The 27,077-nt window shown below is 38.6% G+C and overlaps 2 protein-coding genes across 53 annotated transcripts; one reads left to right on the forward strand and one right to left on the reverse strand.

Moving 5' to 3' along the window:
- Positions 1-1,614: 1,614 nt before the first annotated feature.
- LOC113463389 (uncharacterized) lies at positions 1,615-16,604 on the reverse strand. Of its 50 annotated transcripts, none has more exons than XR_016413207.1 (10): positions 16,305-16,603; positions 14,314-14,897; positions 11,298-11,604; positions 4,947-5,035; positions 4,792-4,833; positions 3,711-4,684; positions 2,634-3,549; positions 2,341-2,429; positions 2,159-2,199; positions 1,615-2,074 (listed from the first exon to the last, which is right to left on the reverse strand). XR_016413207.1 is itself a non-coding variant. In XM_089930714.1 (5 exons), exons 1-5 carry the CDS (start codon positions 13,417-13,419, stop codon positions 9,190-9,192), a joined length of 387 nt encoding a protein of 128 aa, XP_089786840.1. In that variant the 5' UTR covers positions 13,420-14,307; the 3' UTR covers positions 8,585-9,189. The 50 variants fall into 50 exon arrangements, 3 of the variants coding, with proteins under 3 accessions (XP_089786840.1, XP_089786841.1, XP_089786846.1); XR_016413206.1 differs by having other exon boundaries at positions 11,298-11,845; XR_016413202.1 differs by having other exon boundaries at positions 11,298-12,792.
- Positions 16,605-24,944: 8,340 nt separating this feature from the next.
- LOC148715204 (F-box protein At4g35733-like) lies at positions 24,945-26,651 on the forward strand. 3 transcript variants are annotated; one of them, XM_089930712.1, is made up of 2 exons: positions 24,945-25,091; positions 25,235-26,651. In XM_089930712.1, the coding sequence occupies exon 2, from the start codon at positions 25,293-25,295 to the stop codon at positions 26,457-26,459; it is 1,167 nt and encodes a 388-aa protein (XP_089786838.1). In that variant the 5' UTR covers positions 24,945-25,091; positions 25,235-25,292; the 3' UTR covers positions 26,460-26,651. The 3 variants fall into 3 exon arrangements, with proteins under 3 accessions (XP_089786838.1, XP_089786835.1, XP_089786833.1); XM_089930709.1 differs by having other exon boundaries at positions 24,948-25,091; positions 25,211-26,651; XM_089930707.1 differs by having other exon boundaries at positions 24,950-25,091; positions 25,179-26,651.
- The last annotated feature ends 426 nt before the right edge of the window (positions 26,652-27,077 follow it).

Here is a 27,077-nt window from a genome sequence, read left to right on the forward strand (position 1 = left end):
TGCTGTTCCTTTTGCTCTTAGCTAGCTGCCTATGTCTTGCACCTGAGCTTATGTTATTAATATTTACTACGTTTCTTGAGTTCTACAACAATACTAAGTGTATGTTCACATGCAGAACAACTAAAGCCATTACACAGTCTTGGCTTTTAGTAGGCTTAATATCTCTATAAATTGAACATAGCACATGTATATGGTTGCTCCTTTATGGTGCAAACATCATGTTGCATTCAATTTTCTCAGATCCTCTCACTGGCACCAGTTCTGGATGTTCATACAGGTTGGTTTCGTCAGTCTCTTCCAAGACTTGCGCAACTTGGAGGCTACAAAACTTTCACTAGGTCCCCTTGTGGATCTTCTTTCTATTTGGGAACTTCACAGCCAATGAATTCGTCCCATGGAAGCCGAGCTCTCCATGCAAGTCGAGCCTTATCTGAATCCACCAAAGTTGTTTCAAACCGTCCATTATCACCACATCTGCCTCTGAAGAAGCCACAGCTGAGTGCAACATATTCAATTTCGCATCGTATATTTGGAGCTGCTGTGGCATCCTCTATCCTGTTAATTCCTGCTGCTATGAAGTTTAGCCTTTTGTATGATGTATGAAAGCCAATTTCTGAAGTTGCTTCTGAGAGAGCTTTTTCAAAATTTGTTGAAAACAAGTATCTGGATCTGTTTGCAGATGACTGACCCAGAATAATGGCATTCGGACTGGCATGAGTTCTTGCTTTATTTGCAAATAACCATCCAGAATAAGTAGGAACCTGCTGCTAAAAATTTCGTTCTTCTAACTATGTTGGCATTGTGGTGGTTATGTTTTTCATTGTGTTGAAATTAATTTTGTGAAAACTGTGATAAATGCCGTTTTGTGCGTCTGAACCTGGAACATCTCCCCAGTGCCATGCTGAGAGGGGAGCAGGGTGCCAACAGGCAGGTCAAGGCGTTGTTGGCTTTTGTCTACTCTTACCTTCTGCAGCTTTTTCTGCTCTAAATGTATTCAGGTTCAGGATTTGTGGAATGTCGGATATCGAAGTTACCTTGGCCTGAAGAATGGGTCCACTGAACATTTGCTTGGATTCATAGAGAGAAAAAATGATCTGCTGGAATGCATTTCCATCACTTGAAACCTAAATTTAGCGCACAGTTTTGAATTGAACATTTTGCTCAGAATTTTGAATTAAACATTCCTCTAGAGAAACTTTCCTATGAGAGCAGGAAATATGGTGAGGTGGAACCTTTCACTGCGTAAAATGGTTCTAGAAGAAACAATTATCGCATTCCAGTCATGAGAGAGAACTAATAAGTGTTTTTTCTTACAGTATTGACTCCGAGAACTTGTACTTTCATACTGCCATTTCTTTTAAATGGATGCCTGTTCCTTTGAAATTTTGTAAAATGGAAAAATACTTAATTGCCTTTAGTTTTTATGGATACAGTGTTTCTTGTAAGCATGAATTTAGGGCTTTGGACTCACACGAAGGAGAATCCATCTATTGGTTTTCCTTATTGCAATACATCTGTCCACTTTGCAATAATTTTCAGTGTCTACATCAAAATTATGTCATTATTCAAGAAGAAACCATAATAAGGCAAAAGAGGAAGCGAAGTTACACAAGATTGATAAACTCCAATAATTTCTTATATCATGTTCTGTGACCATAATGACAACAAATCAGAATTTGACTCTTCTCACTTTGTCTTTTGCAGCGATTGTATTTTTCATCAATAAAAAGCTTATGGCATAATTAATCCATCCCAACGGCATATCAGAAGACAGAAGATCATTATCAGTTACTGGTGCATAAGATGGCTTCCCTTCCATGTCAACAGAACATGCCACCCGTCCCATAGGAGGTAGTTTAAAACTCTCGAAAGCTCGTTCTGGTTTGAAACCATGCAGGCTGTATCCTAGGCCTTTAAATGGGGCTTGCCTGTATGCCTCAGCTGACGCGATTCTAAGCAATCGAAGGCTCGTCGCGTTACTGTTTAGTGTTGAAGAAAAGTCTTCACAGACTGAAGCACATGGCGTCTCTGAAAGGAGCTCCTTTGTAACAACCTACCAGAAGCAACGAAGTAACTGTACGGTTGTCAAAGATACTGTCATTGTGCTATAATTGATAACAGAGCCATACAACCCAAATTAAATTGTCCCTGGTGATACCTTGGTGCAACGTTCTCCAAAGTCTCTCAGCTATGGCTGACCTGAGAAATTTGAAGCGTCATGAGATTGAGAATTTTCTAACTCGCTGTTAAGGATGCAACCAAATCAATGCATATTGCATAGAATGAAGTTGTATAACAAAATACAGAGCATGTGCTTATGTGCTTAAACAACACACGAACCATTACCAGAAATAGGCGTTATGACAATGAAACTACATCCCAATCCATCACTTAGTCAGTTGGCTCTTCAAACAACTTGAGTATGAATTCTGACCAATGAAAACAAAGAAGAAAATAAAGCTGGAAATTAGGGACAAGGGCAAGCTAATATATATATATATATATATATATATATATATATATATATATATATATATATATATATATATATATATATATATATATATATATATATATATATATTACTGTGGTCCGGAGTATTATGTGGGGCTCCTTAAGCAACCACTAATCACCTTCTTATTCATTGCTCCTATTCCAAAGGTGTTTGGTTAGCTGTCAAAAAGTGCATTGCCTGGAGAGGTTAGCCAACTTCCTTCAGACATTGTAGACAACCTGGAGATGCGAGAGGATCCATTATTTTCATAGAGTATAGGATCAAATGGTGCTTGTATTTTGTTGGCAAATTTGGTTGGAAAGAAACTGTAGGGTGTTCCTGAAGAAGAAATCCCCAATCAACCGAGAAGGGAAAAATAGGACAATCTTAGAGAGGAAGATTGACACTCTACTCAGTCATTAAGATCAACTGTCTTCTACATCATCCTCTATTCATCCTCTGTACTTGTACCTGATATTCTTTTCCATCTCTTAATAAAATCTGGGGAAAGGTCTTCCTTCCTCCACTTACAAAAAAAAATGACTTTTTGGGCGCCCCTGAACTGTGTGCATTCACATCTCTATTTTTGTATTTATCTGAAATTTTTGGAAAAATGAAACAATGCACATCACCTTTTCTGCTAATAGAAGTGTTTCTTCGAATGTTGAACTTGAGAATCATTGCTTTTTTATGTAAAAGGGCAGTTTACATGGAATCCATCATTCGGTCAAAAAACTTAATGCAAACGTGAATTTAAGGCCCACGTATCTCGTAATGGAGAATCCAGCTTTTGATGCTGCATCTTAATGGACATTCTGAGCATGCAAAAAATTTTCTCAGTAGCTCATCTCCTCATCACAGGTTTGCTCTCATGATTCATGAACAAATAATAGCGAATTTTCCATCTCCAGGTGAAATGTTACAATCCCCTATCAAATAAATTCATAATTCTCCTTTTGGGTTTTCTACTCCTGACATCGACAATTCAAAATTGGTGGGCCAATCCCACGAGGGTCAGCTAAATCCAAAAACCTGGCCTCAGCTTAGATTGCAGGCTGCAATAGTAAGAAAAGGAAACAGAATTACACAAGCGTGGTAACATCTAGTAAGATCTTTTTTTGATGGAAAAGTAGGCTAAGTAAACAGCCACCCGACTTTTATTGAAGATGAAAAAGCATTTACAAAAGGAGGGAGATCAAGTGATCAGTTACAGTACCAGAGAATTGATGAACCCAAATTGGGAGCATCTCCAGCATCAAGAACCTCAAATGGGTAAAGCCCCAGGAGAAATCTCATCATTCTACAGCTCTTCATTCTCCTTAGCCATGAGCCGGTCGAAGTGTTTGCCGAAGAAGACCCAGTGACTAGAGTTTTCAGCCATCCAAGTAAGGGAGTTGGGGATGACACCATCAGTTTTCCAGTAGCAGAGAGAAATTCATGACAGAGCCAGTGCTGTGCCAGAGTCTGTGCCAAAGCCCGTGCCACCTGTCATCTTCAATTGCTAGAGATACCAAAAAGGTGCAGGTAGAATTCAGAGGTCGACCAGATGATTGTGAACATGCCTCACCCTAGTCCACAGCAAAATCTGCAAGAGTGCTGTATCTACAGATTAGTGACCAATCATTGAATGTATGCAGTGCTTCAGTGGCAATTGAGGCAATGAGTCTGTGCTTGTTAAGGAAAAGTCTGGCGTTCCTTTCTCTCCAACAAGACCAAGCCACGGCTACGAGCAGCATTAGTATAATGTGCCGGCTGTTCTTAGCAAAGTTCTGCTGGACCCATTCAGTGCAGAGATAGTCGAAAGAGGATTGTGCATGAAGAACCCCCAGCTCTGAGCAGATTGCTTTCCAGATGGTGCTGAACATTGGGCATGTGGAGAAGATAGGCGCTGAACATCCAGTAAGACCTTACATCATATTTTGTGACACCCCAAACTACTCATATTTAACTTCAACAACTCTGCAATTTATCATCCAAGGATGCATGTAAATGCACGGCGATCACATTTCTCAGCAATAAAAACAAAAAATAGAAAGAAATAAAAGAGAGGAAAGGAAAAGAAGGGAAAAAAATGCGCAAACTTGTGGCATTCCAAATGAGAGTCCATTACAGCATGTCAGGATCCTATGAAGTGCTTTCCAGTTTAGAACATTTGGAAGCTGGCTTCCTTGTGGAACATCGCAGCATGTCCTGGGGTTTCAAATTGAGATAATTAGCAAGACTATTTCTTAGGTGATTAAAACTGATTCAGGGCTCAGCTCAGGGACGTAAAGTGGTATGAAACAGTTTTAACATACTGAAGCTTGTCGCATCCTTGAAGTTGGCTGGTCCAATGCAACCTATCAGAAGAATTGAATGACTGATCAGGTGCTAGAAGATGAAAACACTTTGAACTGAATTTGTTGCGAAAGCCATACGCTACCAAATCTAAATCGTGAATAAGTGGTGATACCTTGGCACAAAGCCTCCTAGAGTTTCTCATCTCAAGCTAACCTTAGAAATTTAAAATGCCAGGTAAGCAATGGAAATATTTCTATTTACCTGCAAGGATGCGATAGATGAATAGAGTGCAGTTAGATGACAAAATACAGAATGTGTGCTTTAAGCCCTAAAAAACATGTACCGTTACTGAGATCTAACAAGAGAATTCCCAATTAGACCAGCGAGCTCTTCAAACAATTGAAATATGAATATGACTAAAGAAAAAAGAAGGAAAAGAGTTGGAAAATAAGGACTTACAAAAACTGTTGTCCGCATATAATATTGCGGTCAGGCCGTTAATATATGAATAATGCAAAATATTACTGACAGATAAAGGATAGGAAGTGAGAGTGGACCTAAACAATGGAAGTAGCAGTGGCTTTGTCATACCATCTCAAAGCATTTCCAGATCGATATGCATGTGGGGGATGTGAACAGTCATTGGCCAATCAGCTCCTTACTCTAAAGGCAATGCTCATCTGGCATCTATTAAGTTTAGCAAAATCTTGACTGGTACTTTTGCAACCTTGATGTTATCCCAAACTTGCACAAGTACATACATAGTGATTACTTTTTTTTAATGTCATTAACAAACCAAATCTCATCCATCCTCGAAAAATAACTTGAATCCCATCAAATTCCCAAATGAGCCTCCTTTATAGCAACACACCAAGAGACCTCAATCAGTTGCTAATGCAAAGATTGACCACAAATCAGGCTGTGATTGTTTGCACAAGCCATACACTTAAAAATACATGTGCATGTATCAGTATGCTGTAGCTTGACGCAATGCCCTCATAAAGCTGGTGGTGGCATGACCTTAGAAATGTAAACAAGTACAATGTAGGGGAAAAAATTGATTAAGTGCAGGATTGCCATCAGACTATATGATAAGATTGCTAGATCACAAAACAAAATACATAGTTGTGGGTTAACAGGATATAACATGGGACTTCATATACCTAGTGGTAGCACGATATCTCATACAAGGATCAAATTGTCCTTAGGTGCCATAGACTATCTTTGGAACTTCAATCAATGTGTTACTAGCACAAACAATAGGAACTGGATTTCTCAATCTGAGATTAGATTACAGAGAGGTTACTGAGCTCTTTAAGCAATAGAATATCTAATCAATTGTGAAAAACAATGATTATAATAAAAAAGAACAAAGGGAGGGCAGATAATATTGGCCGGCATAAGATGTTGTCCTAGTATATTACTAGAATTTGAAATCATTAATACGCAAAGCAAATGTAAAGTGTAACTGAGGGATGTGCACAAAAGCTAGAAAGCAGATCATATACCTAAGACATAGAAGTAGCAGCCGTGTCTAAGCTTTCTTCTTGCGGCATTTGTATGGTCTTGTGGTCAATACATATGCAAGGTACATGGCAATGTTTTGCCAATCTGGTTCTCCCTCCTTTTGGTGTCGTTCCTTCAACAGCCGGCATCTCGAGAAATGCAATTCTTTAAGAGAGGCAGCCAAGAGATTCTCTGGCAATGACATGACCTCAGGAGAGTCGCATATGGTCAACTTCTTGAGCAAGGAAAGGATTACCAAATTATTAAGCAGATGCTGGAGATTGTCACAATTAGAAAACTGTAGCTCTTGGAGAGAGGTTAGTTGCCGAAGCCACATCTCCTGCTCTTCACTTAAGCAAACAAGATGACTGCAACTGAAAATCTTCAGAATCTGGAGCGCAGGTAGGCTTCCCAGGAGAATCCCATGATTGTTGACTAGGAGGCTGTCATCCACATGTAGTTCATTTAGAGATAGCAAACCCTGGTTCTGACGCAATTGCTCTGGGTGTAACGACTCGCATAAGTTTGGACATCTTGCAATCTCTAACTGCTTCAGATCAGTGAGGGACTATAATTCCCCTTGGAAACTCAGCTCTGGGCAGTTTGAAAGGCATAAGTCTGTAAGGGCAACCAGGTTAGACAAAGACAAAGATGTCATGTGTGGGTAATGAGATCTTTAACATGGTGAGCGAGGTGAGTTTTTGTAGACATTCAGGTAATGCGCTGCCAAGGTCACCACATGAGTTGATTTTGAGCTCTGTAACTAGTAAGTTTAGCATGAGGAGGGCAAATTTTGTCAACTTCAAACATTGCTCTATGTGAAGTTTTTGGAGGCAAGGAAATAACCGTTGGCCTTGTACTTCTTACCACTCCTCAAATTCCTTCAAGTCTTGTAGTTTCAGATCCTCCAAAGATGGAAACGCACCATTAACACCGCCATAGAGTTCAACACTAATTTTTCTCAGTGCAGGCAATGTTTCAATATGCAGGACCCTGAGAGAGGGAAGTTGCCCAAGGGGTGGAAGGCTTGTCAACTTGTCACAAGAACTTAGATGAATAGATTTTAGACTAGTGAAACGTTCTCTATTGACCAGCCAACTTGGAAACATATCGCTATCATAACCCTTGATTACTAGTTCCTTGATATCACAATAAGGTTCGATCCCTTCAAGTAGCCCTTTCAAGTTAGGTGTATTTTCGCTTTTTGAAAATACTTTTGAGTATTCTTGTTAAAATGAAGCCGGATCTAGTCACTGGCCCATCTTTATCTCAAAATAAAGATGCAGTGCATCAAGGTGCCTCTTTTCCCTTAGTTTTGCATTCATGGCCTCTTCCTTGCTATCAATATTTTCAAGATTCTAAATTAATAGCCGCCCTCGAAGTTCTTTTAGGTCCTTTAATTCTTCTATCTTGTGACCCTTCTTCTTTCCAACGTGGAATTCCTTTAGTTCTTGAAGGCAAGTAAGTTTCTCAATCCCAGATATTAGAGAAACTGTCTTAGATTCTGCACACAAATGGTGCAAGTTAGTCAATTTGTTTACCATCTACACAAGTTTAGCACCTGTAGATGGTAAACAAATTGACTAACTTGCACCATTTGTGTGCAGAATCTAAGACAGTTTCTCTAATATATGGGATTGAGAAACTTACTTGCCTTCAAGAACTAAAGGAATTCCACGTTGGAAAGAAGAAGGGTCACAAGATAGAAGAATTAAAGGACCTAAAAGAACTTCGAGGGCAGCTATTAATTTAGAATCTTGAGAATATTGATAGCAAGGAAGAGGCCATGAATGCAAAACTAAGGGAAAAGAGGCACCTTAATGCACTGCATCTTTATTTTGAGATAAAGATGGGCCAGTGACTAGATCCGGCTTCATTTTAACAAGAATACTCAAAATTATTTTCAAAAAGCAAAAATACACCTAACTTGAAAGGGCTACTTGAAGGGATCGAACCTTATTGTGATATCAAGGAACTAGTAATCAAGGGTTATGATAGCGATATGTTTCCAAGTTGGCTGGTCAATAGAGAACGTTTCACTAGTCTAAAATCTATTCATCTAAGTTCTTGTGACAAGTTGACAAGCCTTCCACCCCTTGGGCAACTTCCCTCTCTCAGGGTCCTGCATATTGAAACATTGCCTGCACTGAGAAAAATTGGTGTTAAACTCTATGGCGGTGTTAATGGTGCGTTTCCATCTTTGGAGGATCTGAAACTACAAGACTTGAAGAAATTTGAGGAGTGGTAAGAAGTACAAGGCCAACGGTTATTTTCTTGCCTCCAAAAACTCCACATAGAGCAATGTTTGAAGTTGACAAAATTTGCCCTCCTCATGCTAAACTTACTAGTTACAGAGCTCAAAATCAACTCATGTGGTGACCTTGGCAGCGCATTACCTGAATGTCTACAAAAACTCACCTCGCTCACCATGTTAAAGATCTCATTACCCCCACATGACATCTTTGTCTTTGTCTAACTTGGTTGCCCTTACAGACTTATGCCTTTCAAACTGCCCAGAGCTGAGTTTCCAAGGGAAATTATAGTCCCTCACTGATCTGAAGCAGTTAGAGATTGCAAGATGTCCAAACTTATGCGAGTCGTTACACCCAGAGCAATTGCGTCAGAACCAGGGTTTGCTATCTCTCAATGAACTACATGTGGATGACAGCCTCCTAGTCAACAATCATGGGATTCTCCTGGGAAGCCTACCTGCGCTCCAGATTCTGAAGATTTTCAGTTGCAGTCATCTTGTTTGCTTAAGTGAAGAGCAGGAGATATGGCTTCGGCAACTAACCTCTCTCCAAGAGCTACAGTTTTCTAATTGTGACAATCTCCAGCATCTGCCTAATAATTTGGTAATCCTTTCCTTGCTCAAGAAGTTGACCATATGCGACTCTCCTGAGGTCATGTCATTGCCAATCTAGTTCTCCCTCCTTCAGGTAACTCATTAAAATCGCACAGCTGCAAGTTTAGCACCTGTAGATGGTAAAGCTTACAAAATAGCTTCGGCAACCAACAGATTTTAGTGTTAGAGATATCCAGGTACCGTAGATGTGACAAGTGACCAATAGCTTTTGGCAGTTTGCTGATTTCTGTGTTACTGTAAGATAAATCCAACACTCGCAGGCTTTTCGAGTATTTTAAAATGCGCTTAAGAACCTTATAAAATTCACCTGTTTCATAATTGCCAAAGAACAAAATGGTTCTCAAATTTTCAACCATGCTCAAATCATTAAATGCATCCAATTTGCTAGTTGTAACAGTTAGATGGCGCACTCCTGGTTGAATTTGTTCAGTCTCATCATTGATCACAAAACAATCATCTGAAGAAAGATAAGCTGCCAACTCTCTAATTATATCATGCATCACATACTCATTTTCAGTTTCAGATCTCCTTAATATCAAGATTATTAGACCCATCCAACCACCTTTTCAGTGAGAAATGATTCTCCTGACTTCTGTCATTAGGGAAAAGCCTCTCATGCATAAAATATGCCTTGCAAGTGTAGTTTTGCCGACACCCCCCATGCCTACTATGGGAAGGACAACAAAGCTCTGAGTACTACTAGTCCCCTCCTCTCCTCTGTAAAGAGATAAAATATTAGGTATCCATAGAGTATCAGCATATCAGGATTAGAAGTGATTCAAAGTTCAATTATGCATATCAAATTAAATGGTTGTATTCTAAATCAGTTTGTCCATGCAACCAGATACGAAGCAATATGATATAGTCATATGAACCAGATTGCATGTTCAAGCTGTCAACCCATGAGAATGTTCTGTGGGGACTATGTTAGCAACCATGTTCTGCTGGAATCCCTTGAGCATACTTCAGCAAATTTGTAAGTTCATAACCTTGTCAGTCGGCAGCATTTTGGCATAAATTTGAACTTTAAGTTGCAAGACATGAGGTTAGAATGAGAACCTTTAAGTTAGGTCCACATATATACCAAATGAGCTTATCAAGTAGTAAAGAAAACAATTAACAAAAAACTAAGTTTTCATTCGCTAGGGATGTACACAAAGGGTAGCCCTAAGCTCCTGCTTTCCTGCATTGTCATGGACGAACAAATAGGAGGTAACATGGGTTATTGGTTGATGATATAATGTTGGTAAAAGAACATAAAATTGGGGGGAAAAAACAGCTTTTGATGATGAGAGTCATAGCTAACACATAGTACATGGAATAGAAGCATATTAAATAAATGCCTAAGGTACATAATAGACAGAAATAACTAAATTTGAATATATTATATGGAATATTAAAGTGGTTGATAGGTAAACTCAAAAAATATACATAAGAAATGCAGATGAAGTGAAGATGTACTTGGTTGTTATGCATGATCTCAAATGACTTTGCAAGTGAAGAGAAAATGATGAGATGATAGTAAGTCTGACATTTCTATTATAGTTGAGAATGTTAGACAATTGGTAAGGCCCATGATTCAATTATGAGCCTATAAGATAAGAAATGTTGAACTGAATGTGTTACAAAAATTAAAAACGATAGCTCACATATGCCTAAAAACTTAAAATAGATAGCCAATGAATGAATTTGTTGAAGTCAGTGAAGGATTTTAAACCCATAGATTATGTAATGATGGAGCACCAAGTGAGATGGTAAGGTCCAGGTCTGTGAAAATTTTCATAGGTTCTCATAAGGAAAGGAGCCTGGATTTGTCAACATGTCAAAGGGGAAAACATAGAAGACGAGTTGAAACTTGATTGTCAGGAAAGATTCTAGATGGCTTTCCTTATGGAAGATGGAAATCTAATTAGGTCTGAATGGTGAAGAAGATTTTATGATGTCTACACCAAACGACTTACATAAGAATTGTTGCCAAAAGCCTTCTTTTGCATTTTTTTTCCCATTAAAGATATGAGAAATCTCAGCAAAAAAGCCTAAATATGACTCTAAGTTCCCTGTGCTATTTCTGTACAACTATACATCACAAGCGTGATATGTGAAATAATCAAATGAAAAGGAAAAACATCTTACAGGAGTTAAAAATCCTACTTTTTTGGATCGCCAATCCTTGGGCTTCATAAATGCAAGCAATGCAGAGATGCCAACACCTATACGTATGTCGACAAACTCTTCATCCAAGGTAGGTAAAGAAAGCTGATCATGTGAAACTAGCTCAACATACAGAGATTAATACATGATACATCATCAAACATTATTATGTAATTACATGGGAATAGTACCTGCTGAGATAAGTATCAAGGATAAGGTTGCTACAAATGGAAAAAACTTCACCTAATGTATATGACTTCAAATTTTGAGAAAACTGAGCTGGGATAACACAGACATTGAAAGAGTCCTGAAATCAAATTTTTGTGATGATCACACATTCACACGCACAAAAAAAAAAAAGCAAAATCAATGAGCACAACTGCACATGTGCCTGATAATAAATTTGTGACAAAAAATTGTTTTCTTACCCTAAAACAATGAAATTCCTAACTGCTAATCCCAAACTAGGAAATAATGTTGCCACATATTTGCTGTTTGTATTATGGATGCTTCATGCTTCTGTATTTTCATGATTTCACTCCTTCAAACTATTAAAAAGCAAAACAACAACAGAATCTGTCAAAGTAAGGTTGCTTATATATTACATCTATTCATATCTATATTATGTCAGGATTCTTGTCTAAATGTATTGCACACATCAATACCTGAACTATTAGACTGAGCAGAAGTTTTGGTGTCAGCATAGCTGGATCCACATTCACAAAGTTTCAGTTTTAGCATCACTAAGATTTTTAAGAAGCCCAACCAACAAAAAGTCCCCAGATAAAACATTCAAAATTCAGAAGCATATTTGTAAATTTAACACCACTGCCGGTAATAGATGATAAGTTTTAATAAAATATAAAATATAAGCTGGCTGCCAGATACTTCCACATAGTTCAAGAGACAACAGAGGGAACATCTATTATAAGATCAATGTCCTCCAAAAGAGAACATCAAATGACTTCTGTACCTTCAATTTCGTGAGTTTCTATGACGACAGTTCTCTGCTATAGCATCCATGGACTGTTAAATCTTCAAGAAGTTGGAGACTACCCAATTTGATGTATCATAAAATTCAAAATCATCCCAGAATCCACAGGCAAAACAATGTCAAGATCTACTATATCATGCTTTGTAGGGAAGAGGAGCCATGAATTAAGACGACAAACATTGACATACCTAGAATGGAGAAAAAGAAACTTGGACATGAATTCTGAACTTGTCCTCATAAAGCATGAGATGACTGGCCAATGAATCTAACAATGGTGTCTGCATCATCTGCCAAGGGGACAAATGCTGGGTTGGAGCCAGATCCACAAATACCTCCAACAAGAGGCTCACTGCCAATGACTCGATTCATTGGCAAGAAGGAGAGGATCTGGTGGAGCAAAGAATCTGGCAAAATACTGTCTTATCATACGCATTCACACACTTCTGTGGCTTGTAGAGAGGCTATATTTCTCAGCACTCCTTATCATCTTTCACTTATTGCCTGCATATAACTCTGCCTAATGATCCAAGATATCCAATTTCATCCAATTAGGCTTCACAAGGAATGCCGCATCCCTCCCAGCCCAAAAAATAAAAATTAAAAAAAAATTAAAAAAAATTGCAAATAAGTTCAAGGGAAAAAGAACAAAAAGTCAACCAAGCCATGGGTCAGAACAACAAAATATTACAATTGCCTAATTCCTAAGTGTCTGATGCTCTGATGATTGGGGACAAAGGCTTCTTTAACTCGACCATAAGAACCTCTTAATCACCCTCACCAATATTTCGTTAAAAAAGAATCACGTATGTAGAAACTTTGAGATCTTTGTTACCGATTTTCATTACAAGAGATCTATTAATTCAGAGCGTAGGGATCCCGAAATGGGTCGGAAGCTCTGAATCTGAAATAGGATGAGAAAATAAAAGATAAAGGTAGCTGATATTGGACAGTCAGCCGCAGAGGGCATGATTTGGAACCTCGATTTATAGACAGATTTTGGAGATTGGAGGTATTTTTTTTGTGTTGGGGTTTATGCATAGAAGAGGATTAGGATGGAGAGTAATATCGAGGAGAATTAGGGTTCATAAGGATCACCTGCTCCAAATGAGAAGCGAAGGAGGAGCCCATGGAGACGGCCCTGGCTTTGGAGAGAGGCTGCTCGCCATGGATTCGAAAGGCTTCCCTGATTAGCCTAGCATAAGTCGTCAACGAATTGGGTAGGCCTATTAACGAGCCGAGCCGAGCCCGAGCCTCGGTACCGAGCTCTATATTGGGCTCGAGCTCGAGCTTGCTTGGCAAAGCAAAGGCTCGGACTTAAGCTCGTTTCAATTACGAGCTCAAGCTCGAGCCCGGGCTCGATACAAAGTCGGGCCCCGGCTTGGGCTCGGGCTCGAGCTCGATATAAGCTCGGGCTTGGGCTCGGTACGAGCTTGGCACTAAAACTTACTAGTATCCAAATTACATACTACCAACTCAGCACTAAAACTTGCAATGCATTATTTTCTGGAATTCAATTATCAGGAATCCCATTAAGAAAAAGACTCAATTGCCATAGGATTTGTTTGAGCCATACCTAACCCTGTTTAATTTTGGTGCAAATTTTTAGTTAGCTAGCAGCCAGAAGGAAAAATTATAACAGGCAACACTCCGGTCAAAAGGAATATATGCCTGCACCAACAAAGTGCCCATTTTGCAACACATCCATGAAACAACCAATCACCTCTTGCTCAAATGCTCCTTCTCCCACGTAGGTTCGGCTCCTTTCAAAAGATGTATACATATCCAGAGGGCCTTCTATAACATAATTTTATGGATAATGTGTCATTATCCTGCAAGCTTCCAGCTTATACCTAATCTGTGTGGAATTTAAGTAGCATGGAAAGTGAAACCCCACATTTCTCATCCAAACATGGACCATGGCATATAGATATATATTAGAAAAATTCAACTATCTAATCCAAAAGAAAAACAAAAGATTAGATACTAGATATTTATTCATCATCGCATATGCTCTATACTTACTCTTTGGCTCGCAGCTAATACAGCAGGACGTTCCGAGCTCAGGCCAAAACATCATTATAAGCATCAGAAGAGGTTGCTGCAGGTCGTAGCAGCGGAGAAATCCGACTGAGGTCAACTGAGCCTCCGGCGGAGTCTGCGATCGAGCTGATTCTAAGCAGAACTGTGGTCTTGACTGGTCGGTGTTGTGGTCTGCCCGGCCGAGATGAAACAATCTCCTGCCCTACGATCCACTTTGCACCCCCCCCCCCCCCCCCAATAGATGCTCCAACTTGTTCACTTTTAATTCTAAATATCAAATCCGTTTAAATTTATTTTCAAAATCTATAAGATAAAATTTTATTTTCCGAAAGTAACAAGCATGAGCCTCAAATCTTATAAACAGTATAATTTACCATACAGCCCGACAAAATCTAGTGATCCCTAACCACTTGACCCAAACAAATTAGCCGTCAATATAAACATGATATCACAGCCCGGCTTGTCCTTTTCAACAAGTCTTCTTCACCACATTAAGAGAACCCCGTTGCACTTAAACTCTGCATCAAACTTCTGCTATTTATATGGATGCTCCTCTACTGCCACAGCTAAAAAAACCACATAAAACCACACAAAATGACAATCAATCTAAAACAATACCCCAAATCATATTGATTTAAATCCTCTAAATAAAACAATGTAGGAAACAAGATTACAATAGTCATATAATGATTACTATGAATTGAAATCCCAGAGAAATTGTAAAGGTATTATGATGACATTTATGTATCTTAGAGATTATAATCATATGAAATAGAGGTTAGTACTTCATATCCTTAGAAACCAGACTATTTATTTTTTTGGAAAAACAAAAAATTAGGCTGTTTAAATACTAGCTAAAGAGTCAGAGAGTTTTAACATAAGACATGAAAAGTTGAGATCAATTCACAAAGGTCCACTGGATGTACTACTTTCGGACTAAAGAACCCTCAATATTAATTTTCATTACATAAGAAGTATGTAGGTAGGTCAAACAGATAGAAACTATCGAAACTGATTTAAAGACAACTCATTTTTGCCATGCTATAACTTGGACAACCTATGCAAGTCCCATTTTTGTTGCAATATTATTGACGGTTTCAAACAAAAGAACTACACAACCAGGATAACATCAACCTGATTATTACAAAAAAGAACATTGATTATCCAAATTAAAACATGATCACCGGTGAGAAGAGAAAAATACAATACAAATTTCACTATCCAAAACAGAAGCTCTAGTTATTTGATAATGTAAGCAAGCAAGTGAGACGATATAATTATCAAAAAGAAAATAAAAATCTTCAGTAAAACTCGAATAAAAACCAAAATCCAATCATTATTACTCAGAGAGGAAGAGAGGCGAGGGACAGAGCCTCAAATTATTATTAATCAGAGGGAGTCTCTGTTTGCTGAGAAACAGAGGGTGGAGAAGAAAATGACATTTATTTCTACCCACAGCCCACAGGCAACCGGCTACGCCCTCAACAACAGCAGCAGCAGCATGCCAGCAGCAACAAATACCTACAGGGAACTTGGCCCTCAACAGATTAAAAAAATAAATCCCAACCCATACTATTTGCTGAGTGCAGAAGCTCTCATTAACGGAGCATTTCATACCCCACATCAAAGCCATTCAGTTTTCTCCGCGGCAAGCCCCATCAAGATTCAAACCCCATATCAAAGCCCCATCAAACTCGAATAAAAATGGGGAAATGGAGCTTCAACAACCACAGTCCCTAAACTCCAGATCAACTGAAATCCCCAAACTTTATAACAAATGAATCGAAACAAAAACCCATCCAAATCCATCCATTACAAAACCCAAGCTAGGAAAAACAAAACCATCGCCAACAGAGATCACGAGAGCAAAGCAAGCCGGAACCGATTAGAAATCTGCGGCCACATAGAGAGCCCGGATCGAAAAAAGAAAACTAAGAGACGGGGTCAAATCAAGAACCGATCGACGATGATACCTTAAGGAAATGAGGTTTGAGGAGGAAAGAGGAATAGTCGTGCTACTTGGAGGAAATGAGGTCTGAGGACAATGAGAAAGAAGAGAAGCACCGCGCCGCCCATCGAGCTCCCCGCCAACGAGCTCTTCCGGCTCTTCTTCAACTGCCGGAAAATCGTCGCCCCCGCCGGAAAGGGAGGGGAGAGCGAAAGCTAGGGCAGATGGAGAAGGAGGTGGGGACTGGAGAAGAAGGAGCTAGGGCAGCGCCGCAGCAAGTCGGGGGAGGACTGAGGAGGATGGTTGGAGAGGAGGGGTAGGAAAGAAGGGCGTTGGCCCAACCGTCGGATGCAGGGTTTGGGACTGATCTCAGCCGTCGGATTCTGAACTCATAGCTTTGTTCAGAATTGCTCAGGCTCGAACTCAGACTCGGACTCGAATTTAAATGGGCCTCATTTTAAGCTTGGGCTCAGGCTCATTTGACTTATGAGCCGAGCCCGAGCCGAGTTTTTACCGAGCCGAGCCCGAGCAGCTCCGCTCGTTAAAAGGCCTAATTGGACGGCTTCACACGGAATCGATGATATCTTTATTATAAAAAGAAATGTTGAAGAGGGGGCTAACCAGAACGTGGAAGGGCTGAAACGAATAGGTAAACGCATCATATTCGGTGTGCCAAAAAAATTTTGTATCGTATCATGTCACGGGTGGCAAAGGTTCCTAATTCCATTGTGTAGGAGGCCCACGAAGAAAGAACGCTTAATGTGGTGATATTGGCGGCCAAATCAGCGCCGGAGGTGGTGGAGGGATGGTAAAGGAGCAAGCAAAAGTGGACCGATGAGGAATCGGCTAGTTCCCATAACTGGTTTTCTGCACTCTGCTATGAGATTCACATTTTGGCCTACGTGGCACAGTATAGAAAGCCCCTTACAAAGAGGCAATAACATTTGGGGTCGTTGAGTGGATAGTCTAATATTTAAATATGAATTCCACTATGCTTATTGGTATTTTGAAATGCAAGGGATGTTTGTCTAGGAGACCTAACTTTCAAGACAGAAATCTAACAGAAACTCTATAAGTAAGAGTGTTTTCTTCAAGAGTTGAGACGAATTGTACAGCTGACTGGGTCTCATCTTATATTGCTGGACATATACGAACAACAAATTATGAGTCTTCTAGCAATCTTACAATTCAGTTTAAAAAAATTGACCTCCTAGAATGTGTCTGCACTAGAGTTCAATGATTCATCTAGTTCACCAGAAAAAAAAGGGAGAAAAAGAAAAAACCGGTGAGTAAATTGGAATGTGTTTTTCTTTTTCATGAGCTTAATGATTTTTGTTGGGTTTCAATCCTTTAATTTTTCTTTTTTTTTTTAAAAAAAAAGGACAAGGAAAAAAGTAGTAGTTGCTGCCATGTGTATGCCAATTTTATTTAAAAAATAATCTATTTATTTTATTTATAACTAATAGGAATGAGGAAAGAAGAGCAAATCCTATTTTCAAATATAGGATACGCGCTCCAGGATCGCGTATCTTTTATTTAAATCCTCAATAAGATCTTGCCCTTAAAAATGGCCAAGAACGAGCCAAAGGGCAAAGGCCAAACTATCTCTCTCATCCATGGATGATCGGAATTCAAAAAGACATCGTTTTTCGGTTGCCCATGCTGACCAAGCGAGAATTTCTCTTCTGCAATCTTTGTTATGTTATATGACAACAAAAAAAAACCGAGAACTTCTGGTCGCCTCTCTAAGCCATCATGGAAGCGATCTGAGGCCATTGGGGTCGATAGAATTAGCCGGCTTTCGGATGAAATCCTTCACCGCATCCTCTCCAATTCAGTAATCCCCCTTCACAAACATTGGTGTCATGCATCGGTTTCATCATCTCATCGACAATGTAATCCATGACAATTCCAGTTTGCAGGGATTCCACCTATGGACCGGTCCCTTTGCATGCAATATCAACCAGTGGATCCGCTATGCGTTGGAACACAATGTTCAAGGTGTCACACTCCAAATTGGTTGAGAAAATCTTCTGCTTTGGCTCATTGCACAAACTCCTGTCAGGTTGTGTCCTGCCCTCCGCGTTTCGTATTTGATGGCATGTACATTTGATGAATTCATCATTGATGGAAATAAACTCGAAATCATAAATATAGTTTCTGGTTTGGCGAGAAGATGCATGTGTCTACGCCAAGTCTTTGGTACTTCACCTGATATGGCCAAGGTTCCTCAGGATCTTTATAAAGAAAGGACTCTTGCATTATCTAATTTTCATTCTCAGATATGCCTTCTTTTTTATAAAGATGGTAGTCTTTAGAAATTGTGTCATCTTGAACGTCCTGGCATCACTTTTCTCCATCTTACTTCATGCAGGGTATTGGCTGATTTCTTTTCATAAGCATTTTCGATTGTCGAACAAAGGGTAACAGGTGCAGATTTTCTTCACCTGCTACAAAATGGATTTTAAGCAAACTGAGACATTTGATGGCAAGAAGGTTTTCGTGTCATCATTATAAATCTGAATTTAGGAACATTGAAGCAAGTGCACAACAGATGGAGCTGATAAATTCTTATTTAAAAGAATACACAGGGACAAGAGGAGAGTTCTGTAGATTCTATTGTTTCTGGGGTAAAGAAACTGTTTGATTGATTTGAAGTTTTGTACATTTGAAAGTTAACTGATCAATTTCAATGCGAACTTCTTTTGTTTTGGAACACCTAATGTAGTTTACGAAGGACATTTCATTTGGATTTTTGATGTTTTGTTGTAAAACAAAATGATCGCAATGTTTTACAGTATGGTATCTGTTTTATTTGTTTAAGATTCTTAGAAAGAGAACAATGCATGGCAGAAGCTTTACGCTGTTATACTGTAAATTGAAGATGGGACTCATGGTGAGCTTAGAGTACCAACAGCAGAGAGAAGAAGCCAATTTGTTGTCATTAGTATGGTTATAATCCAGATAAAGTGATACTGGTTTTGCATTAACTATTCAGTTACCACAATCATTTTACTCAAATTATGCTAAGCCCATAGTAAAAGAGTTGGAGGTTAGTTTTACCATATACATTATGGCTATCATTCCATGAATGAAGTCCCACACTATTTTCATGTTGGCAGCTGATTTACATATTTTTAATTCATTTTGGAATTTTAGGTGGCTACATGCTTCTTATATTTAGAGGTTTTGTAACTCTGTTGTTGATTTTAGCTGGTACACGTTTTAGTACATGTTTTTAATGTAACATAACTTTTTGTTTCTCTTAAGGAAATATTTTGCTCCATTCCATGCTGCTAAGTCAGCTAAATGCTTTTTATATTTGTTAACCATTTGGTAATGTGATTTCCCTATGAAAGAATGCAAGGAGGAATTTATCATGCTAGTTTTTCCTTGTGGTTATTTATGTGATTCTTAAATACTGATGTGCATAGGGGCATCAAATGTGGTGGTTTGCTACCATCTTTGCTTTTTTTTCTAGAAAAAAGGCATCCAATTTCATGTTAAATGAATTTTGGCACAGCAGGGAAAGAAATCAATGTGCATTTGCTTTCTTCGACTTCAGAAAATAATTTTGCTCAAACTTAAATCACAATACCTCTTTGCTATAGAAAATCTTAAACAGTATTTTAACAGTTTTCTGGTCGGCGTTACTCCAACAGAATTGGAGGTATCATGCTGGGACCTCCTAAACCCTTGTTGGCAAGCCTAATTGAAGTCATGCGTTTGAGAGTAGTTTGGCTCATCTATTCATGTAAAAACAATGTCCAGGGACCTCCTACGTGCTACAACGAGATACGCCATACCAACCCGAATCGGACGGTACAAAATGTACCGTACTTTATCAATTTGGCACTGGTATCCGGTACAGATGGCGTACCGATATAGCGGAAATATGTTTGTAGTAGAAAATGTGGCCATCATCCTTTCATGGTCGGCTCATTTGTTGGATGATGAAAGCTGCACAAATATAATAACACTTAATTTTTTGAAAAAAAAATAATGCACTTATTTGATCTTCATAATTGAAGGATATAGATCTATTGTCCAAAGTTTAACAATTATAGGAGGAAAAAGTATCAAGTAACCAACTTTGGATTCTTACAATAGTACATTTAAGCATTTACCAAATCTCTCGATAAAACTAGCAGTTTTTTTGCATAAGATTTAAAAGGTGATTCAGCGTAGATGATGCCAATATATATTTCACCAAGCATCTTGCAACTCTAGGCTATGATCTTAGCAGCTTAATTTCCTCTTCACAGTCCTTTAGGAAGTTGTTGAGGATGAAACTTGGTTCACCAATGCAAGAAGCAAACTTGGTACTGAAAAGAAGATGCAAGTGGGAAGATAGGGTACTTTTTCCAATCCACACTCTCATCGAACTATCCATGTTGTTCCCAGAATCTCTGAAATGTCAACACGAAACTATCAAATGAAGGAAAAATGAAAATGTGTTAAGTATGGGTTGAGAACATGCAGAAGATGGTCTTAGATCACTGACATTAATAATCAGACGCTCGACATTATGGTAGTTCCTAGGGAAACAGGCAATTCCTGGAAGATCCCACTTATTCAAATCAGTTTCCAATTCCTGGTGTACCCTAAAAGACAAAGTTTCACAATTTTGTGCCTCTCTAAAGGACGAAACCTGAACATATTGATGGGTGTTCTTATATGAAAACACGAAGGGTTTTGTTTTTATCTCTCTCTCTCTTCTGTCTCTTTCTCTCTTCTATATATGGTTCAGCCCGACGGTAAGCAAGATCCGAGGTTGGGTGTCGACCTCCATGCAGACTTCATCAGACATTCTTGAACCCCGTCATGAGCATGAATTACATAAATGATGAAGTATATCTCGCATTTGCATACCAAGAAAACATGCTCTTCATAAACTAGATTTGGTTCCTAAGTAGTTCATAAAGCAATTAACAGAATAAGATTTCAAATCAATGAAATTCCTAATCAACGAATGAGCTTGTTTGGTCAGAAAAGGGGGTAAGAAACACCAATATTGCCCTTATTGGTGTTCAATACATTGCCATTTGCTTGTTTTTTCAGGCCATTGCATTGCATACTTCTGAAATAAGAATATATTAACTGTTTCTATTTCAAACTTTTCTGAAAGTCCCCGAATTCGATTGTCACATGATTACTGTGACACTTCTAAGAAAACCTTCTCGACATGGAGCCTCCGCATTCCTGCAGAAATAAGTAATCATCAGGAAAATCTTACCTTTAGCACTTTGTACAGTAATATAAATGCTCAAGAAACAGACCAGCCGAAGCCATATGTATGTAAAACATTACTGATGGTTTTGGCAATACCAGTGGTGCTGGATTGCTTTCTTGGTGGCTCAAAGAGGATATCAGAGGCTGTAATTTCCACTGAAGGGACTTTGGAAGAAGGAAATGAAGAGTTTCCGAATAACACAAGCAACAAAGGTTTGCAGAAATCCACAGATTAATAACCTGGATAGGTATTTATGGAAGCTAGGGAGGAGTTTTTCTTCTCTTTTTTTTTCTGAGGGGGTGGGGGAGGTCTGATTAGAGATCCAAATCAATTGAGAATCTATTGATTTCTTGGAAATCTTCCTGGAGATTATGGTGGAGATCCATTTGACCATTACAAAATACCACCAATACAACATAAGGGTGGCAATTTATAACCTGATCCTCCAACCCAACCCGTGAATGGCCTATTTAACCTGTTTAAAATCTGTTTAACCTATTTTTGACCTATTTAACCCGACCTGCTTAACTTGTTTAACCTATTTAAATCCATTTAATCCATTAAAAATTTATTTAATCTGTCTTGACCTATTTAATAAAGAAGTTATGTAGGTTGCGGTCGGTTACCTGTTTAATAAACAAGATGGATTCAGATCTGGAATTTTGACATATTTAATAGAAAGGTCAGATTCGAGTTAACAAATTTTTGATCCGATCTGCATCCGATGCGAGCTTTATCTGACCAACCTGATCCGATTATCACCTCTAATACAGCATCCCTCAACCAATTTCTGTCCCTGTTTACCTGGAACAAGTCCATTTCCAGTATAAAAGACTGAACCTGTACTACAAGAATTTAAAGAGATTTCTTTAGTGTCATTCCTTTAGCAGAACCATAGCCTTACATCAGCTGATTCATTCCGGTCCCAGCCCATCTAGGTTAGGTTTGATATATCTTTTTCGAACTCGTCGCATGTTATTTCCTACTCAACCTGGCTCAGCTTGACAGGCATGATAATTAGGTCAAAAATAGGTTAAATATTACATGCCTCCATCTAGTCTCAATTTTCTCAATCCAACTTAATAGAAAACCTATGACTTTAAAACCCTAATTGGTTTGTTATCAGTCCAATACCAAGTTTAGATTTTTGGTTCACATATTTAAGGTTATTTATTTGAGAAATGAAAGTTTAATTAAGGTTGTACTTCATTCTTGTTGATAAAATTAATAACAATAGTTCATAATAATATTTTCTCAAATTATCTTTTTTTATTATTCATGCCATTATTAAATTTTCATGTAAAGACAAAATGAATAGTATAATCTTCTTTTATCTTGTATTATGGCTGAATCAAGACATGGCCCAGCTTGGATTTCCATGCGGCTATAGGTTCCAATCATACTTGCAGGGGTCTTTGTCTGAATGATCTAATGGGGCCATGGGGGTGAAAGGTTTTTTCATTGACTTGACCCAACTAACCAGATGCCATCTAGTTAACTAGTAGATTAGTGTCTCTGTCTAAAACGAGGACCATACTTATATAGTCTTCTGGGTTGTTGTAGACCTTTAAACCGGTTTGATGTAGGCAGTGGAAAATTTTCTTCGGCCAAAAAAACGTTAAAAAAAAGAAGAAAAGTTTCTTTTTTCCGAGCAGAACTCGAATAGACTATTCACAGATTTATTGGGGATGGCAAGTTAACACCAAGGGATGATCATCTCAAGATTAAGAATAATATAGCTGGAAGTGATGAGATCAGCGCATTTGGTTGCACTATGATGATCACAAGTGACAGTGATCCTAAATCGTCCCCATTTCTTAAATCACCGTCCAACCCAGTGAGGGGATACCTGTTCTTAAGGTCTGAAATCCAAAATCATTCCAAGATAGTGATCTTAGAATGAAAGTTGAGAAAAAAAATGCTCCATAGTCCGGTAGAAAAAATTGACATAAATCAATATACGGTTGATATATTATAGCAATATTATATATATTATATTATATTATATTATATTATTAATCATATTATTATTCAATGATCATTTTTTATTATAGTAGAAATATATTATTTTAATTTATATTTATATAATGAAAGAATTTAATATATAACTTCTATTTTGTCTTATATTCCTAATCAAAATAATTATTAATATTAAAATATATTATAAGTATAAAAATATAAAGTTTATAATATTAATTAATATATTTTTATAGAATTAATAATTTACAAGACTATAAATATATTTTTATGGAATATATCAGAAATAGTTTTGATATTATATGGCGAATGATCTTTGGTTCTCATAGAATACAAGACAGATTACTCATAGATACTTGAGAATCTTTAATCACTTGAACATAGGATACCAAATGCGATCACCTTAAGGCCCTGTTTGAGGGAGCTTTCGGAGGGCCAAAAAGCACTTTCTGGCTCTCCAAAAGTACTTTTAGATAAAAAATGATGTTTGGTAAAATTTTCGGAAAGCTGTTTCAGCTTTTGCGGAAAGCTGAAAACAGCTTTTGGGAAGAAGCTCCAATTTGGAGCTTTCCGAAAATGCTGTTTTCAGCTTTGTCGGAAAGCTGTTTTTTGGACCAAAATACCTCCATTTAAATCACATTTTTTCCCCCAAAACCTTTATCCTGCCTCTTTCTTTCTCCCTTTTCCTCTCAATCTTCTTCTCCCTTTCTCTCTATTTGTTAGAGAGATAAATGGTCATTAGAATGATGAAAAATTAATTTATACTAATAATTATAATATTTTATATAGTTATTATTATATTATACTATAAATATAATATAATATTATATTATATCATAATACATTGATATGTTATGTTAAATAATTTTATATTATATTAAATTATTATTCTATAATGCATAATGTTATAGTACTATATTAAATAATATTATATTACATTACATTAATATTATACTATATTATATATTTATGTATTAATACATATTATATTTTATTATACTCTATTAAATAATACTGGTAATGTTCTTTATGGTCATTTTGTCACGCAAAAGTATTTTCTCAGTTTGTTTACCAAACACATGTTAAAATGGCACAGCACTTTAGAAATGTAGTTACCAAACAGCAAACAGTTTTTTATAAATGCTCTACTTCCAATAGCTCTACTACTAACAGCTCTCTCAAACAGGACCTCATTAGGATCAGATTAGAGGCCAAATGCAGTAGTAAAATAAGTAATGAAAAAATAATTTATCATCCTTTCGGGGACTTAATTTATCTACCGTATTCGTACAAGGCAACTGCCGGCGTTGCAACTTACCAAAAATAATTAACAATCTCGTTCGGGACTTCGAAATAATTGTTGCAACAGAAGTCTGCCACATGTTTGCAGTTTGACATGAAACGTGTCACTTAATTGTTTAAAAAAACCGACGTTATTTATTACGTAATTAAAAAGGTTGAATTGCGAAAGCTTTAGCAAACTTTCCATCGATGTATGGTGAAAAAAAAAAGAAGAGAGAGATCGGGTCACATATTCCTCCCCCTCCTCCTCTTCTCAATCCGTGGTGACACCGGCGCTGCCATGCTTCTTCTCGGAATCAGGTAACCCTTCCGAACCCTAACTTTTTTCAGTTCCGCTCTCCGTCTCGATCCGTTCCTCTTATAAACGCTAACCCCAATCTCTGGAAGATCTTGAAAAGAGTCATCTTGATTCGATCTAGTTGTTGGGCCAACGATTTCTGCAGCAAGGTGACGGGTTGTCACATAATCTCATAGAAGTCCTTCCCATTTCTCAATTGGGCAATGGCATCATCTTGTACCCGTACCGAAGGAGTAGAAGAAGAGAAAAGAGGGCCAGAATGGTCCCAGCTTCCGGAGGAGCTCTTGGAGCTCATAGCCAAGAAGGTGGGTCTCCTCTCGGATTACATCCGATTCCGCTCCGTCTGCAAGTCGTGGCGCTCCGCCGCGCAGCCCGGCAACCTCCGCCCCCAGCCCCCGTTTCTCTTGCTCCCCCACAACCTCTTCATTGACTCCCGCTCCTTCTTTAGCCTCTACACCGGAAAAACCCACACCCTCTCCGTTCCCGGAACCAGCAACAAGACGATCCTCGCGTCGTCCTGCGGATGGATGCTGCTGCTCGACATCGCCGCCATCGGCGTGTCTTTGCTGAACCCCGTCACCGGCGCCCAAATCCAGCTCCCCCCACCGACCAGCTTCCGCGAGCGTCCGGGCCTCGACTGGTCCTACCTGTTTTACCGCTGGGAAGGGTTCTTATCCTTGGGCCCCGATTCCTCTCAGCGCGACTGGGTGGTGATGGTGCTGTGCCATGATGGCTCCAAGGACATCCACTACTGTAGACCAGGAGATGGAGCCTGGAGTTTGCTTAAAGCCAATTCAGCTGGCGTCCCTTCCTCCGTCGCATATGCCAAGGGGCAATTCTTTGTGCTGGATCGGCATGGCCATCTCACCATCTATGCTGCTGCTCTTGCTGCTGCTGCTGCTGAAGCTGCACCTCCTTCCAGAGTCATCCTTTCTTCGCTGCTTCCTCCCTCCACTGTTCCTGCTAAATATTACCTGGGGAAGGCATCCGAAGCGGAGCTGTTACTGTTTGCCCATAGCTCGAAGTTTGCCGATCCAGACAATGGTGTCTCGAAGGATTTCAAACTTTTTAAGCTGGATTTGGGTGCACGGCTGCTCGAGTGGTCTGAGATTAACGCGATCGATGGTAAGGCATTGTTTTTGACGCTGGGTCACTGCTCGATGGCCCGCGCGAGGGACTTTCCTGGGCTCGGAGAAGATTGTGTCTATTTCGAAGCTCTTTTTGATTTTCTCCAGTATTGGGATGGCCAGTTCCGTCACATAGAAGCGCTGAACTTAAAGAACGGTGTTTATGAATCAGTTTGGCATGCGTGGAAAGATCTTTCGAAAGATCTGACGGATCCTATTTGGGTTTCGTTCAGTCTCTGTTAGGTGTTGCATGTGGGCTTAATTAGGTATCGGCTGATGCTGCTGCTCCTTTGTTCTTTGTTTGTTTTATCGGATAATGTACCAAAAATCCTCTTATGTGAATGCTCTGTATCTTGTGGTGCTGTCGATATAACTGGATGTGTTCCTAGAGAAATGTCTGGATTAGTTGATAAATCATATGAAAATATTCTTTGATGTTGTGAGAATGGGCGATTTTTCTTTTATGTCTTTTTTTTAAGTAAACGTTGCAAAGATCACCATCCAACACATTGATGATTTAAGTGTCATTGTGCAACAATGACAGAGACAGAGATATAAGTAATCAGAGTTTCTTGGATCTCATTCTTCATTTTAGCACCAAGTCTCCTTCCAATAAGCTTAAATAGATTCAACTGTTCCTTGCTATAGAACATTTTGCTTTTAAACAGCATAAATCTTATAAACGATGAAGTACCGATAAGATCAGAAGACAAAAAGAAATGTCCTCAGTATGCTACATCAGATGTCTGCATAATTCACAATGAGCTTCAAACAACTTTTGGATCTGGGAAATTTCAAATTAATCATAGAGCTTGTTTATTCAGAAAAGGGGAAAAAAATGAAGGGAAATTTCAGTGTCAT

The sequence above is a fragment of the Phoenix dactylifera genome, chromosome 1, assembly GCF_051530095.1.
Source record: "Phoenix dactylifera cultivar Ajwa chromosome 1, Ajwa_hap1_PhDact_Kaust_v1.1, whole genome shotgun sequence".
NCBI lineage: Eukaryota > Viridiplantae > Streptophyta > Magnoliopsida > Arecales > Arecaceae > Phoenix > Phoenix dactylifera.

Excerpts from the sequence above, each read along its gene's own strand:
- LOC113463389 (XM_089930714.1), bottom strand. The coding sequence starts at position 13,419 with ATGGGCTCCTCCTTCGCTTCTCATTTGGAGCAG. Across the intron at positions 11,357-11,488 it reads CTTGATACTTATCTCAGCAG|GTGTTGGCATCTCTGCATTG; the intron begins GTACTATTCCCA and ends ACATACGTATAG. Across the intron at positions 9,242-9,326 it reads GGTCACTTGTCACATCTACG|CTGTGCGATTTTAATGAGTT; the intron begins GTACCTGGATAT and ends CTAAACTTGCAG.
- LOC148715204 (XM_089930712.1), top strand. The coding sequence starts at position 25,293 with ATGGCATCATCTTGTACCCGTACCGAAGGAGTAGAAGAAGAGAAAAGA.